The sequence below is a fragment of the Schistocerca serialis genome, chromosome 2 (genome assembly GCF_023864345.2).
Source record: "Schistocerca serialis cubense isolate TAMUIC-IGC-003099 chromosome 2, iqSchSeri2.2, whole genome shotgun sequence".
Taxonomy (NCBI): Eukaryota; Metazoa; Arthropoda; class Insecta; order Orthoptera; family Acrididae; genus Schistocerca; species Schistocerca serialis.
In genome coordinates, this window is record NC_064639.1 from 418284582 (window position 1) to 418299999 (window position 15418).

At 43.7% G+C, this 15418-nt stretch overlaps 1 protein-coding gene across 1 annotated transcript in view; it reads left to right on the forward strand.

Annotated features, from left to right (window-relative positions):
- Positions 1-375: 375 nt before the first annotated feature.
- LOC126457269 (protein takeout) overlaps positions 376-15418 on the forward strand; it is a 66901-nt gene continuing 51858 nt past the window's right edge. Inside the window, exon 1 of the mRNA XM_050093433.1 lies at positions 376-581. Within this exon, the coding sequence (XP_049949390.1) occupies positions 473-581 (109 nt within the window). The 5' untranslated portion in view covers positions 376-472. The remainder of the gene's footprint in view (positions 582-15418) is intronic.

The following is a 15418-nucleotide window of genomic DNA, read 5'->3' on the forward strand; positions in this document are numbered from 1 at the left end:
TGGACGTCTTATGCTAAGCAGAAGATCGCCCTGCCTGCGTGCAAAGAGAGTCACAGACTGGACACGTGTTGTCTAGCTGTACTGCCAGCCAATGAAGCCATTCGCGGCGCAGAGCACATAGCGAGCATCCTGTAATGGTCCACTGCGCGAGCACGTGGTCGCCGTGACGACAATGCGTAACCGGCATTCTCCGGACCAACCCTACGCCGGCGCCGCAGCGACGGGGGTAGCGCAGTGGCACCCTGCCCTTCCACAGAGGACCTGGGCCAATCAGCGGGCCGAGCGCTGCTGCTCATCCAATGGGAAGCGGCCCAGGGCGAGACGCGCGAGTGTGGACGCGGCGGCGCCCCCGTTCGCCTTTTTAAGGCTGCGGCAGGAAGAGCGGTGACCGGTTCCGTGGCCGTGGCCGTCAGAGAGGCCAGCAGTCCGTCGCTGGAGGCAGAAGCAGAAGCAGGTCACCACGGACGCCGACATGGACGCCGCCAGCAGCAGCCGCCGACAGCCGCGGGCAGCCGCGTTCTTGCTGCTCACCGCCTGCTTCTTTGGCTCCTCTTGGGCGGCGCAGCGCCAATACAGAATTCGTGAGTACCGCCTAACAATCTGCACTCTGGGACTTAGTACCCGTTGAGAATAACCGCTCCTAATCATACACCCAAGTGCGTAACTCATGTCTATACTGTTCCGTGTGGTGAGCTGTAGAAGTTGATTGAAATTTTCTCGTGCTGAGAAATTGAGCGATTTGTTTCACTCGGTAAAAACTTTTTAAAGCCAAGCTCGCATAAATATTTCTTCATTTACAACTACCAGTTTCGGCAGACTTTACTGTCACTTCAGGTCCTCAAAAATTTTGATTATAAAATGTGTTCATTTTGAGCTGGGACCTCAGGCCACTAAAATGACAACTTGGCATGAGTCGAACCCAAATTGATCAAATTGAACAAAAATTTTTGAAGACCTGAAGAGTACAGAAAATTCGGTCGAAACCACTTGTTGTAAATAAATACATATTTATGCGAGCTTGGCTGTGTCAAGCTTTTACCTGTAGGAGTTGGCTTATTGCTGTCATCCATGTAATGCTGTCTGCCGGAGCCCATTAGTAAAACTATTACAAGAGTCGACCCTTCAATTGGCATGGAAAATGAGTAATCTACCATCACGCCCCATCTTCTTCTTCACGTTATTACTACGACGTGGTGTGTAATAAGATACCTGGTGACGAATCATGTAGGAAGGGAAGGTCGCTTACGGGACGTCGCTATCGCATCGCAAGAGTAGTGTTGTTCAGCAAGGATGAAACGGAATCGACCTTAGTCTTCTGTTGAAGAAAGTTGGCTGAAATGGCTCTGAGCACTATGGGACTTAACATCTATGGTCATCAGTCCCCTAGAACTTACAACTACCTAAACCTAACTAACCTAAGGACATCACACAACACCCAGTCATCACGAGGCAGAGAAAGTTGAAGAAAGTGTCCGACCTTTTGCCAAAAGTAGTAATGTGTGAAAATTAAGAAAATTAAATCAGTGTTCTAGATCGTGTGTTTGGGCGTTTCTACCTCTTATGCGCGTACAGTGGCTCCCAAATGAGCCACGTGATCTTATATCTCATTAAACGTCGTCCTGTTCCAGGTAATGTCCAAAATTACATGTGTGGAGTAATCATCTGAAAACAATCTAAGAGTGCTGATCAGATTATCACGTATATCGTTTATGTAGATCAGGAACAGCAGAGGGTCTGTAACACTTGCAGGCCGTTGTGGGCGAGTGGTTGTAAACGCTTCAATCTGGAACCGCGCGACCGCTACGGTCGCAGGTTTGAATCCTGCCTCGGGCATGGATGTGTGTGATGTCCTTAGGTTAGTTAGGTTTAAGTAGTTCTAAGTTCTAGGGGACTGATGACCTCAGACGTTAAGTCCCATAGTGCTCAGCGCCATTTTTTGTGGGGTAATATGTAAACAGCCTTGCTGTTTTTACGCGTACTGATGATCAGAAAGACATAATATGTATCGTCTATTAAAGTAGAGCCTGATATTTAGTTGGAAATAGACGTGATGTGCAGAAGTGGTGGAAACTTTTAGGAATTTTCTACATTTGGAACACGAGAAAGCGTTTGACTCAATGTATACAATAGAGGAGTTATTGATGGATCTTTTCAGAAATCTTGTTCCTTGCTTTATACCCAGTCTGTTGTGATATCTGCAGGAAAGACTAGTACATCATAACAGTTAATTTGGACTGTGCTTATATCTCAGATTCATTTTTATTTCCTTCTCTTGGCTAAAAGTTTATCGTATTTTAAAGAGAATCACTGTCGTAAGAATTACAACAAATGTGTCAATGTAATGAAAATATCTAGTGTCCTCCTCTCTCATCTGTTTTATTTCTGACTCTAACGGTAAGAAAGTGTGGATAAATATTTGTTTGCATGAAGGTGAGACTATCACTGAAGGACTCACCATACCTAGTTGAGCAAACAGTAACATCTTTGTAACATAACATAGCTAAAATTGCGAATACTTCGTTGTTCATGATGCTGAATGAACGTCAGTTGCCGTAAACTGAAAAATCTGACAAATCTTTGCTGTATTTCTTATGTGACACATCATCAGATGTACAGAGGGATAGAACACCAATAAAAGTTTGAGAGTAATAGTCGCGATGTCTGTTTCTTCATCATAGTTTAATAATTATCATATTAGCTTTCTGTGACGTTTTCAGATTTCCCCTGGAGCAATTTATTGCGGTATCTCACAATACATACGACCGGGTGCACATATTCTCCCCAGAGACAGTGATCAATCGTCATGTCCGTAAGGATCAGTCTGACAGGTCTGGGATGTGCGCCTGACGTGGGGTCACAGTTTCACTTGCTACTCTTTAGTGTGCTAAGAAGGGTCAGGATTGGCTGACAAGTCGCGCAAGAGTTAAAGGAGTGTCCTTAAGAGTTGAGATTGCGATGGCCTTTTGATTTTATGTCACTAGAGTGCATTTTGGAGACTAGTGACACTGAGCAACCTGCTCCACTCAGTAGTTCTGTTCGACGGAGTAACGGTGCAGGCGGGGGCCACGAATGCAGCGGCATGCACCGGTCGTAGCGGACACGTCACCGTGAGCGTGCAAGAATCTGTCTGCCGGCCTTTTCTTATGAGCTGAAGCAGTGTTCCTTCCAACTGATTACTGCTTCAGTACTGTTATTCCGAAATATAGCACGAAAAAGTACTATAAACAAATCGTATTCAGCATCTCATGAGGATTCAACTGATGAGGGTGTTAGCGGGGGCCTAATAAACAAAACTGTTCCCTTTTCCCCGAGGTCTAAGACGAAATTCACTAGTTCATGTAGTTTTCTTTTTCCGATTCTCGTCTCCAAGGAGTAGAACATGTTGGCGGCCTTATATAGAGCCAATTACTAGGTCTGCAGGTAGTGGGGAAGATAGCTTCCCAATTGGAAATAAGTGGTAGGGACTACTAATTCCAGCATATTCCTTACAACCAATAGAAAACTTCCATAAAAATTGGTCGCAACCTGGGATTACAATTAGTTGAGATATGTTTTGGGAAAAATGTTGTCCGGGGAAAATGTTGTCCATCGTTCAAGACCAAATAAGTGTGTGTGTTTGTGTTTCGCCGTGTAATCTCAATCAAGCCTTAACAACAAATGTAGTCAGTTTCTTTTACGGTGATAATTATTATATATTGTAGAAGTTGTAAACAACGGGTAATTACAAACGACGTATTGCAGTAAGTGGGATCTTAAGTAGGTCGCTCTACTCCAAGGTGGCGAATGAGATGTTTTCTGATGGTCGGGCACTATTGTGCACTTTTGTACTCAGGTGAACTAAACTAATTATTCTTAGACAGACTGGACTGCATAAATAGATACCATCTGCAGTTATAGCTTGCATAGACTAAGATGTGTTACATACCTACATTCCTAGCATTTGTAAATGTGTCGCCGGCCGAAGTGGCCGTGCGGTTAAAGGCGCTGCAGTCTGGAACCGCAAGACCGCTACGGTCGCAGGTTCGAATCCTGCCTCGGGCATGGATGCTTGTGATGTCCTTAGGTTAGTTAGGTTTAACTAGTTCTAAGTTCTAGGGGACTAATGACCTCAGCAGTTGAGTCCCATAGTGCTCAGAGCCATTTGAACCATTTGTAAATGTGTCACCTCCAGTTGCCTGATATTTCTCATAGCTGTCATTTTTTCTAAAGGGGACGTTTGAATTACCTTTTCAACATCTCTTGTTGAGGATACGGTAGGCATTTAAGCTTTTGGAGGTGCATATCTGCATCTACATACATAATCAGCAAGCGACAGTACTATGCGTGGTGGATTGTACCTTGCACCACTGCTAGTTTCCTGTTCCACTCGCATATACAGAGAGTAAAAAACGACTATATATATGCTTCCAAATGAACACTAATTTCTCTTATCTTAGTAGTTCTTACGCGAAATATACTTTGGTGGCAGTAGAATCGTTCTGCAGTCAGCTTCAAAATTAAAGTCACTTTCCCTCCAATGATTCACATTTGAGTTCCCGAAGACTTTCTATAATACTTGCGTGTTGTTGAAACCTACCGGTAACAAATCAAGCAGCCCTCTTCTAAACCGCTTCAATGTCTTCCTACAATATGCCCCAGTGGGGATCCCGAACTCAGGAACAGAACTCAAGAATGGGTTGTACTGGTGTCCTACATGCAGTCTCCTTTACAGATGAACCACACTTACCTAAAATTCTACCAATAAACTGAATTCAACCACTCGCCTTACCTTCTACATTTCTTACATGCTCTACCCATTTCATATTGTTTTGCTATGCTACGCGTAGATATGTAATCGACGTGTGTAAGGCAGCACACTACTAATACTGTGTTCGAACATTAAGGGTCTGTTTTCCCTATTCGTCTGGTTTAACGTACATTTTTCTACAATTAGATCTAGCTGCCATTCATGACACCAACTAGAAATTTTGTATGATTCGTCTTGTACTGTTCTACAGTCACTCAACTACAAGACCCTTCCATACACTATAACATCATCAGCAAACAGCCATAGATTTCTGCTCGCCTTGTCCACCAGATCATTTATGTATACAGAAAATAACAGGGGTCCTATCATAGTTCCCTGGAACACTCTTCACGATATCTTTGTCTCTAGCGAACATTCGCCGTCTAGGAAAACGCACTAGGTTCTGTTACTTAAAAAGTCGTCGAGCCTCTCACATGAGTGGGAACCTATTGCGTATGCTCGTACCTTCGTTAAATCTGCAGTGAGGCAGCGTGTCAACTACTTTTCGGAAGCCCATGATTCGTGAAAACAAGCTTATCCGTCCGAGAGAAATTTGCCCAAGAATACTACTGGTTAACACATCATGTACAGCTCAGTATAGAAACCCGGGACACCCAGCGCCATTTAACAATTCTAAGAACGTAAGAAATCCTTGTATAACAGAAGAGATACTGAATTTAATTAATGAAAGGAGAAAATATAAAAATGCAGTAAATGAAGCAAGCGACAATGAATACAAACGTCTCAAAAATGTGATCGACTGTAAGTGCAACATCGCTAAGCAGGGATGGCTAGAGGAAATGTAAGGATATAGAGGCATGTATCATTAGGGGCAAGATAGATATCACCTAAAGTAAAATTAAAGAGACCTTTGTAGAAAAGAGAACCGCCTGTAAGAAAATCAAGAGCGCAAGTGAAAAACCACTAATAAGCAAAAAAGGGAAAGCTGAAAAGTGGAAAGAGTATATAGAGTATTTATGCAAGGGAGATGTGCTTGAGGGCAGTATTCCAGAAATGGGACACAGATGAAGATGAACTGGGAGATACGATATTGCGTGAAGGATTTGACAGAGCACTGAAAGACATCAGTCGAGCCGGCCTGGGTGGACGAGCGGTTCTAGGCGCTACAGTCTGGAAGGGCGCGACCGCTACGGTCGCAGGTTCGAATCCTGCCTTGCGCTTGGATGTGTGTGATGTCCTTAGGTTGGTTAGGTTTAAGTAGTTCTAAGTTCTAAGGGACTGATGACCTCCGAAGTTAAATCCCATAGTGCTCAGAACCATTTTGAGTCTAAGTCGAAAAAAGACCCCAGGAGTAGGCAACTGCTGAGAGCCTTGGAGAAACCAGCTATGACAAAACTATGCCATCTGGCGTGTGAGACGTATGAGACAGGCGAAGAACCCTCAGACGTCAAGAAGAATATAATAATTCCAATCCCAAAGAAAGCAGGTGTTAACAGGTGTGAAAATAACCGAACTATCAGCTTTCTAAGTCACGAGTGCAAAATACTAACACGAATTCCTTACAGATGAATGAAAAAACTGGTAGAAGCCGATCTCGGGGAAATCCAAACACGCGAGGCAAACAGCAAATGACCTGGAAGAGCAGTTGAACGGAATACACAGTGAACAAAACCAAAACGAGGATAATGGAATGTAGTCGAATTAAACCGGGTGATGCTGAAAGAATTATATAAAAAATGAGACACTTCAAGTAGTAAATGAGTTTTGCTATTTGGGGAACAAAATAACTGATGATGGTCGAAAGAGAGGATATAAAATGTAGACTGGCTATGGCAAGGGAAGCGTTTTTGAAGAAGAGAAATTTTTTAACATCGAGTATAGACTTAAGTGTCAGGAAGTCTTTTCTGGAAGTATTTGTATGGAGTGTAGCCATGTGTGGAAGTGAAACATGGACGATAACTAGTTTAGACTGGATGAGAACAGAAGCTTTCGAAATATGGTGCTACAGAAGAATGCTGAAGATTAGATGGGTATATCACTTAACTAATGAGTGGTACTAAATAGAATTGGGGAGAAGAGGAATTTGTGGCACGAGTAGAAGAAGGGATCGGTTGGTAGGACATGTTCTCAGGCATCAAGGGATCACCAATTTAGTATTGGAGAGCAGCGTGGAGGGCAAAAATGGTAGAGGGAGATCAAGAGATGAATACCCTAATCAGATTCAGAAGGACGTAGGTTGCATTAGTTACTCGGAGATGAAGAGGCTTTCACTGGATAGAGTAGCGTGGAGAGCTGCATCAAACCAGTCTCTGGACTAGAGATCACAACAACAACAAGAACGTATCAAAGAAAAGTGAAAGGATTATCTTCCTGGAGCCATGCCTAAGAGAAGAACGTATTTACGCAGAGTCTCCTGCTGGCTATGCATTTGTTGGGAACCATACTGCGGAGTGGACGGACTGCCGCAGCTGTCGTCGTGCTCGCGGCAGCGCGTCGTCCTGTTCGTTGACCCGCGCGGCTGCGCGGCTCTGGAAGCGGGTCACGGCCAGTGAGGGGCACCGCTAGCGCCCACGTGCGGCCAGCCGCTTCCGGCCTCCGCCTGCCTGCTGCTAATGTCTCACTTCCCAGCGACCGACGCCCTGGTGGCCTTGCTGTAAGGCGCATGTCTGGGAACCGAGACGTCGAGGGATCAAACCCCGGCTCAACCACAGCAAATTTCTCTCTACCTTCAATCGAGCCTTCACCTCTCAACCATCTGAGAAGACGTCACCGACGAGATGTCTTTCTCATTCCACTGCAGGACCCCTTTCCCTGGCTGGAATAATGGGGCCGCCGAGGTGGTGCCCAGATGAAAAACTTGCAACCGGCTAATGAAAAATGGTTCAAATGGCTCTGAGCACTATGGGACTTAACATATGAGGTCATCAGTCCCCTAGAACCTAGAACTACTTAAACCTAACTAAACTAAAGACATCACACATATTCATGTCCGAGGCAGGATTCGAACCTGCGACCGTAGCGGTCACGCGGTGCCAAACTGAAGCGTCTAGAGCCGCTCGGCCACTCCGGCCTGCTCCGGCTAATGAGCCATACACAGTTGCTACGGTGATTAACTCGTAAGGTAGTTTCTAATTTCCTACATCCAGACTGAATATTATCGTTATTCCATCGCTACGCTGATAAAGTTGAAGACCAGGTTCCAATTCCCGCTTCAAGCGGGTCGTTATCATGTATGTCCAACATACATGAAAGAATGGTTCAGCTGAGCATATATTTGATCAGGATGTATTAAAACAGGTAGGAAGGAAGAAAAACTGTTTAACGCCCAGTCGATGACGAGGGAGCAAATTCGACTGTGTACTTTACGAGGTAACCATGCAAGGATTTGAAGGTAGTGGTGTAATACATTTACATACCTTTGTGTAAAACACAAAAATCTGTCCAGAAATTGAAAAACTTTTTAACTCTGTTTCGTCTTTCCCCAGCCTTTATTTAGGCCACCAGCAAACCGTACTAGCTTACTGCATAACTAAACACAGATTTATGATACTTACTGAATTTTAAAAATTGTACTTGTCTCGTGTTACACAAACACCTTTCATTTTTTTAATACAATGACGACAAATACTCTAGTAACTGAAGAAACACGAAGTATTAGTTCATTACAAGTTACTGAACATGATAATAAGTCTGAGAGTAAAAAGAAATCGACAAAATAACAAAAGGGACTAGTGTCGAAGGTTAATAAGTTCATTGGGTTTCTACTTCTGATGAACTGTATGAAGTACCTTTAACAGATTAGTCATCGACCACCATCTTATAAGATTCGATATACAGGTCTGAGACATATTTCTTGGCAACTTCATGATGGCTTCATATTTCTCAAATTTAACTGCCAGAGGAACTTCACGCAGTTTTTTCTCAGGAAAAACCAACATATTTGAACGACGAAATCCTGACAGATAATAGAAGAAGAATTAGAGGATCTTTTGAATGGAGTGAACAGTCTAATGAGTATATAATATGAACTCAGAGAAGATCGAAGGAAGACCAAAGTAATGAGAAGTGGCAGAAATGAGAACAGCGAGAAACTTAACATTAGAATTATGGACCACGAGGTAGACGAAGTTGGTTGGCTAGCTGGTTGATTTGGGGGGGGAAACAGCAGGACCATCGGTCCCATCCGATTAGGGATGGATGGGAAAGGAAGTCGGCTGTGCCCTTTCAATTGAACAGTCCCGGCATTTGCTTGAAGCGATGTAGGGAAGTCACGGGAAACCTAAATCAGGTTGGCCGGGTGTTATTTTGAACACTCTTCCTCCCGAATGAGAGTCAAGTGTGCTAACTACCGCCCCACTTCGCTCGGTAGATGAAATTATAGAGTCGGCTACCTAGGAAGCTAAATATCCATGATGGACCGAGCAAGGAGGATGTAAAAAGCAGACTATCACTGGCAAAAGAGGGCATTCCTGGATAAGTGAAGTTTACTAATATCAAACACACGACGTAACTTGAGGAAGAAACTTCAAGGAATGTTCGTTTGGATAACAGATTTGTATGCTATTGATATGTGGACTATGGAACAATTGGAACAGAAGAGAATCGAAGTATTTGAGACGTGGTGCTACAGAGGAATGTTGAAAATTAGATGTAATGATAAGGTAAGCAATGAGGAGTTTCTCGGCGGAATGTATCGAAAATACTGACAGGGACGGGATGATAGAAAACTGTAGAGGAAGACAAAGATCGTAATACATCCAGTCTGTATTTTATATCCTCTCTAATACGGCCATCATCAGTATTTTGCTCCCCAAACAGCAAAACTCATCTACTACTTTAAGTGTCTCATTTCCTAATCTAATTCCCTCAGCATCACCTGATTTAATTCGACTACATTCCATTAGCCTCGTTTTGCTTTTTCTGATGTTCATCTTATATCCTTTTTTCAGGACACTGTCCATTCCGTTCAACTGCTCTTCCAGGTCCTCTGCTGTCTCCGACAGAATTACAATGTCATCGACAAACCTCAAAGATTTTATTTCTTCTCCATGGATTTTAATTCCTACTCCAAATTTTTCTTTTGTTTCCTTTACTGCTTACTCAATTTACAGACTGAGTAACATCTGGGATGGGCTACAACCCTGTCTCACTCCCTTCCCAACCAATGCTTCCCTTTCATGCCCCTCGACTCTTATAACTGCCATCAGGTTTTTGTACAAATTGTAAATAGCCTTTGCTCTCCGTATTTGATCCCTGTCACCTCCAGAATTTGAAAGGGAGTACTCCAATCAACATTTTCAAAAGTCTTCTCTAAGTCTATAAAAAATGCTAGAAGCGTAGGCTTGTCTTTCCTTAATATATCTTCTAAGATAAGTCGTAGGTTCAGAATTGCCTCACGTGTTCCAACATTTCTACGGAATCCAAACTGAAACCTCCCCGAGGTCGGCTTGTACCAGTTTCTGCATTCGTGTGTAAAGAATTCGAGTTAGTATTTTGCAGCCCTGACTTATTAAATTGATAGTTCGGTAATTTTCGCATCTGTCAACACCTGCTTTCTTTGGGATTGGAATTATTGTATTCTTCTTGAAGTCTGAGGGTATTTCGCCTGTCTCATACATCTTGTTCACCAGATGGTAGAGTTTTGTCAGGACTGGCTTTCCCAAGGCCGTCAGTAGTTCTAATGGAATGTTGTCTACTCCTGGGGCCTTGCTTCGACTCAGGTCTTTCAGTGCTCTGTCAAACTCTTCACGCAGTATCATATCTCACATTTCATCTTCTTCTACATCCTCTTCCATTTCCATAATATTGTCCTCAAGTACATCGCCCTTGTATAGACTCTCTAGATACTCCTTCCACCTTTCCGCTTTCCCTTCTCTGCTTATAACTGGTTCTCCATCTGAGCTCTTGGTATTCATCCAAGTGTTTCTCTTTTCTCCAAAGGCCTCTTAAATATTCCTGTAGGCAGTATCTATCTTACCCCTAGTGATATATGCCTCAACATCCGCCGGCCGCGGTGGTCTAGCGGTTCTCGGCGCTCAGTCCGGAACCGCGCGACTGCTGCGGTCGCAGGTTCGAATTCTGCCTCGGGCATGGATGTGTGTGATGTCCTTAGGTTAGTTAGGTTTAAGTAGTTCTAAGTTCTAGGGGACTGATGACCACAGCTGTTAAGTCCCATAGTGCTCAGAGCCATTTGAACCATTTTTGAGCCTCAACATCCTTACTTTTGTCGTCTAGCCATCCATGTTTAGACATTTTGCACCTCCTGTCGATCTCATTTTTGAGGCGTTTGTACTCCTTTTTGCCTACTTCATTTATTGCATTTTTATATTTTCTCCTTTCACCAATTAAGTTCAATATCTCTCTAGTTACCCAAGGATTTCTACTAGCCCTCGTCTTTTCACCTACTTGATCCTCTGCTGCCTTTACAATTTCATCTTTCAAAGATACCCATTCTTCTTCTACTGAATTTCTTTCCCCCGTTCTTGTCAACCGTTCCCTAACGCTCTCTCGGAAACTCTCTACAACCACTGGTTCTTTCAGTTTATCCAGATCCCATCTACTTACATTCCCACCTTTTCGCAGTTTCTTCAGTTTTAATCTACTGTCCATGACCAATAGAGTGTGGTCAGAGTCCTCATCTGCCCGTGGTAATGTCTTACCAGTTAAAACCTGGTTCCTAAATCTCTGTCTTACGATTATATAATCTGACACCTTCCAGTGTCTCTAGGTCTCTTAAACGCATATAAACTTGTTTCATGATTTTTAAATCAAGTTTTAGCCATGATTAAGTTATGCTCTGTGCAAAATTCTACCAGACGGCTTCTACTTTCATTCCTCAGCCCCATTCCATATTCGCCTATAACTTTTCGTTCTCTTCCTTTTCCTATTATCGAATTCGAGTCACCCATGCCTATTTAATTTTCGTATCCCTTCACTATCTGAATAATTTCTTTTATCTCATCATACATTTCATCAATCTCTTCGTCATCTGCATCTAATTGGTTTATAAACTCATACCACTGTGGTGGGCATGGTCTTCGTGTCTCTCTTAGCTACAATACAGCATACACTATTCTGTTCGTAGTACCTTACCTGCGCTCCTATTCTTTTATTCATTATTAAACCTACTCCTGCATTGCCCCTATTTTATTTCGTATTTATAACCCTATATTCACCTGACCAGAAGCAGGCCGAAGTGGCCGTGCGGTTAAAGGCGCTGCAGTCTGGAACCGCAAGGCCGCTACGGTCGCAGGTTCGAATCCTGCCTCGGGCATGGATGTTTGTGATGTCCTTAGGTTAGTTAGGTTTAACTAGTTCTAAGTTCTAGGGGACTAATGACCTCAGCAGTTGAGTCCCATAGTGCTCAGAGCCATTTGAACCAGCCACCTGACCAGAAGTCTTGTTCCTCCTGCAACCGAACTTCACTTATTCCCACTATACCTCACTTTAGCCTACCCATTTCGATTTTTAAATTTTCTTACCTTCCTACCCGATTAAGGGATCTGACATTCCACCCTCCAGTCCGTAGAACCAGTTTTGTTTCTCCTGATAACGACATCTTCCTGAGGTGGGACCCGCTCGGAGATTCAAATGGGGGACTATTTTACCTCCGGAATATTTTACTCAAGATGGCATCATCATCATTTAACCATACAGTAAAGCTGCATGCCCTCGGGAAAAATTACGGCTGTAGCTTCCGCTTGCTTTCAGCCGCTCGCATTACCAGCACAGCAAGGCCGTTATGGTTAATGCTACGAGTCCAGACCAGTCAATCATGCAGACTGTTGCCCCTGCAACTACTGAAAAGGCTGCTGCCCATCTTCAGGAACCACACATTTGTCCGGCCTCTCAAGAGATACCGCTCCGCTGTGGTTGCACCTATGTTACGGGTATCTGTATCGGTGAGGCACGCAAGCCTCACCACCAGCGGTTGGTCAACTGCCCAAAGACCTTACAAGTAGAAGTCGGCGGAGCCTTGTACGTCAAAGGAATGTTCAAATGTGTGTGAATTTCTAAGGGACCAAACTGCTAAGGTCATCGGTCCCTAGTCTTACACACTATTAAACTAACTTAAACTAACTTACCCTAAGGACAACACACACACACTACATAAATATTACACGGTAGAAAAGAAGATTTCGAGCATCCCCTACTTTATGAAATTTGCCAAAATGTAGATATTATGCACTTATATTTTACGTCATTCCGACGAGTATAGTATTTTTAATTTCTGAGGTACTTTAGTTGTTTTATAATGAATGTGTCTTAAGTAGGGCTAAGTCTTTCCCTACTTTATATTGTAACAGTGGATATGACAGTGTTCTTGTTCTACATGTTAACAAGTGTACCAGTCTTCAGCTTGGAAACGTACATCTTCACTATACCCACACTACCAATAATGCTGTTTTGCCCATGTTTCTTGTTATACACACAAATTTTCAACTCTTGGTAAGAGATTACTTAGTAGTAGCCTTTGTTAATTTATGAGTTACTAGCAAATTTTATCACAAGTACATCCAGTGTCTTAACGAGGTGCTTAATGCGTATTTATTGTGAGTGTCTTATCGGAGGAAATTTATGTGATATGATGTCTGGTTTGTAGGGTGCTCAACTGTGGTGTCATCAGCGCCCGCACAAAGTCCCAATTTTAACACAGTCCAGTTTTTTACACAGTCCAGTCTAGCCACTGACATGAATGATGATGAGGAGGAGGAGGAGGAGGACACCACAAACACCCAGTCCCTGGGCGGAGAATGTCCCCAAACAGGCCTGGAATTGTACCCAGGACCCTGTGAACCAGAGGCAGCAACCCTAGCCGCTAGACCACGAACTGCGGACGGAAGAAATTTACGGTTTGCGGATACCAGAGGTTGAGAATCCAGCATTAATTGTTTATATGTTGTGCGTAAGCATGGTGAACAGTTAAATGTTTCAGGCGGTAGCTCAGTGCGACATGTCAAATTTAGGTGAGTAGTTATCTTGGCACGTTCACAGACTGCAACACGTGTATCAAATTAGTGAGGACGGCTGGTGTTAAGGTACGCAGAATCGAAAATACACTGAAGCGCCGAAGAAACATATAAGCATGCGTATTCAAATACAGAGATATGTAAACATGCAAAATACGGCGCTGCGGTTGGCAACGCCTATATAAGACTTCAAGTGTCTGGCGCTGTAGTTAGATCGGTTACTGCTGCTACAATGGCAGGTTATCAAGATCTAAGGTACTTTGAGCGTGGTATTCTAGTCGGCGCACGAGCGATGGAACACAGCATCTCCGAGGTAGCGATGAAGTGGGGATTTTCCAGTAGCTCCATTTCACGAATATGTCGTGAATATCAGGAATCCGGTCAAACATCAAATTTCCGACATAACTGCAGCCGGAAAGCGGATTTCAAAGCTGGGCCATCAACAAGTGTCAGCGTGCGAACCACTCAACGAAACATAATCGATATGGGCTTTCGGAGCCGAAGGCCCACTCGTGTACCCTTGATGACTGCACGATACAAAGCTTTACCCCTCGCCTGGGCTCGTCAGCACCGACATTGGACTGTTGGTGACTGGAAACGTGTTGTCTGGTTGGATGAGTTTCGTTTCAAGTGGTATCGAGCGGATGGACGTGTATGGATCTGTAAATTACCTCATGAATCCATTGTCGGTGCATGTCAGCAGAGGACTGCTCAAACTGGTGGAGGCTCTGTAATGGTGTAGGGAGTGTGCAGTTGAAGTGATATGGGACCCCTGATACGTCTAGATACGATTCTGACAGGTGACACGTACGTAAGCATCCTGTCTGATCACATGCATCCATTCATGTCCATTGTCCTTTCCGACAGACTTGGGCAATTTCAGCAGGACAGTGCGACACTCCACACGTCCAGATTGTTACAGAATGACTCTTCTGAGTTTTAACACCTCCTCTGGCCACCAAACTCCCCAGATATGAACGTTCTCCAGCATATCTAGGTTGCCTTGCAACGTGCTGTTGAGAAGACACCTTCATCCCCTCGTACTCTTACGGATTTATGGACAGCCCTGCAGTGTTTATGGTGACAATTCCCTCCAGCATTACTTCAGACATAAGTCGAGTCCATGGCACGTAGTATTATGGCACTTCTGAGTGCTCGTGGGGGCCCTACGCAATGTTAAGCAGGTGTACCAGTTACTTTGGCTTTTCGGTGTATTAACGTAAGATAAGGAGAGATACAGACAACATCACACGAGGCATGAACTCCATTTGTAGACCTGCTTATGCACACGCATGAAATAACATTTAAATAAGCTAGCTCTGGAGGAACTCGTTGCGACCACTGAATACTCCAGAAATTTCCATCAACCTGGGACAAAATACACAGCACAAGGAACTAGGTCAGGGCTGGTGCAAAATGTGCCATTTACGCTGAGCCTAGTTATAACCATCGTCTGTGTCTTCACAAAATATGATCTGAGTCCACATGCGTAGCATAATAAATTTTCTTGATGACTGGAAAATTTATTTTCGCTAATGGTAACGTTTTGATTCTCGCACTTATTAAATTTTGTGACAAACATAAATAAAGAATGTACAGATCTTGCTTCATTTTGAAACACCCAGATAACACACGAGTTCGTTGGTGGTCCTCCTGTCGCTATCCCTTGGACCCGTAACGGTTCCATACGCTTACAGCTAGA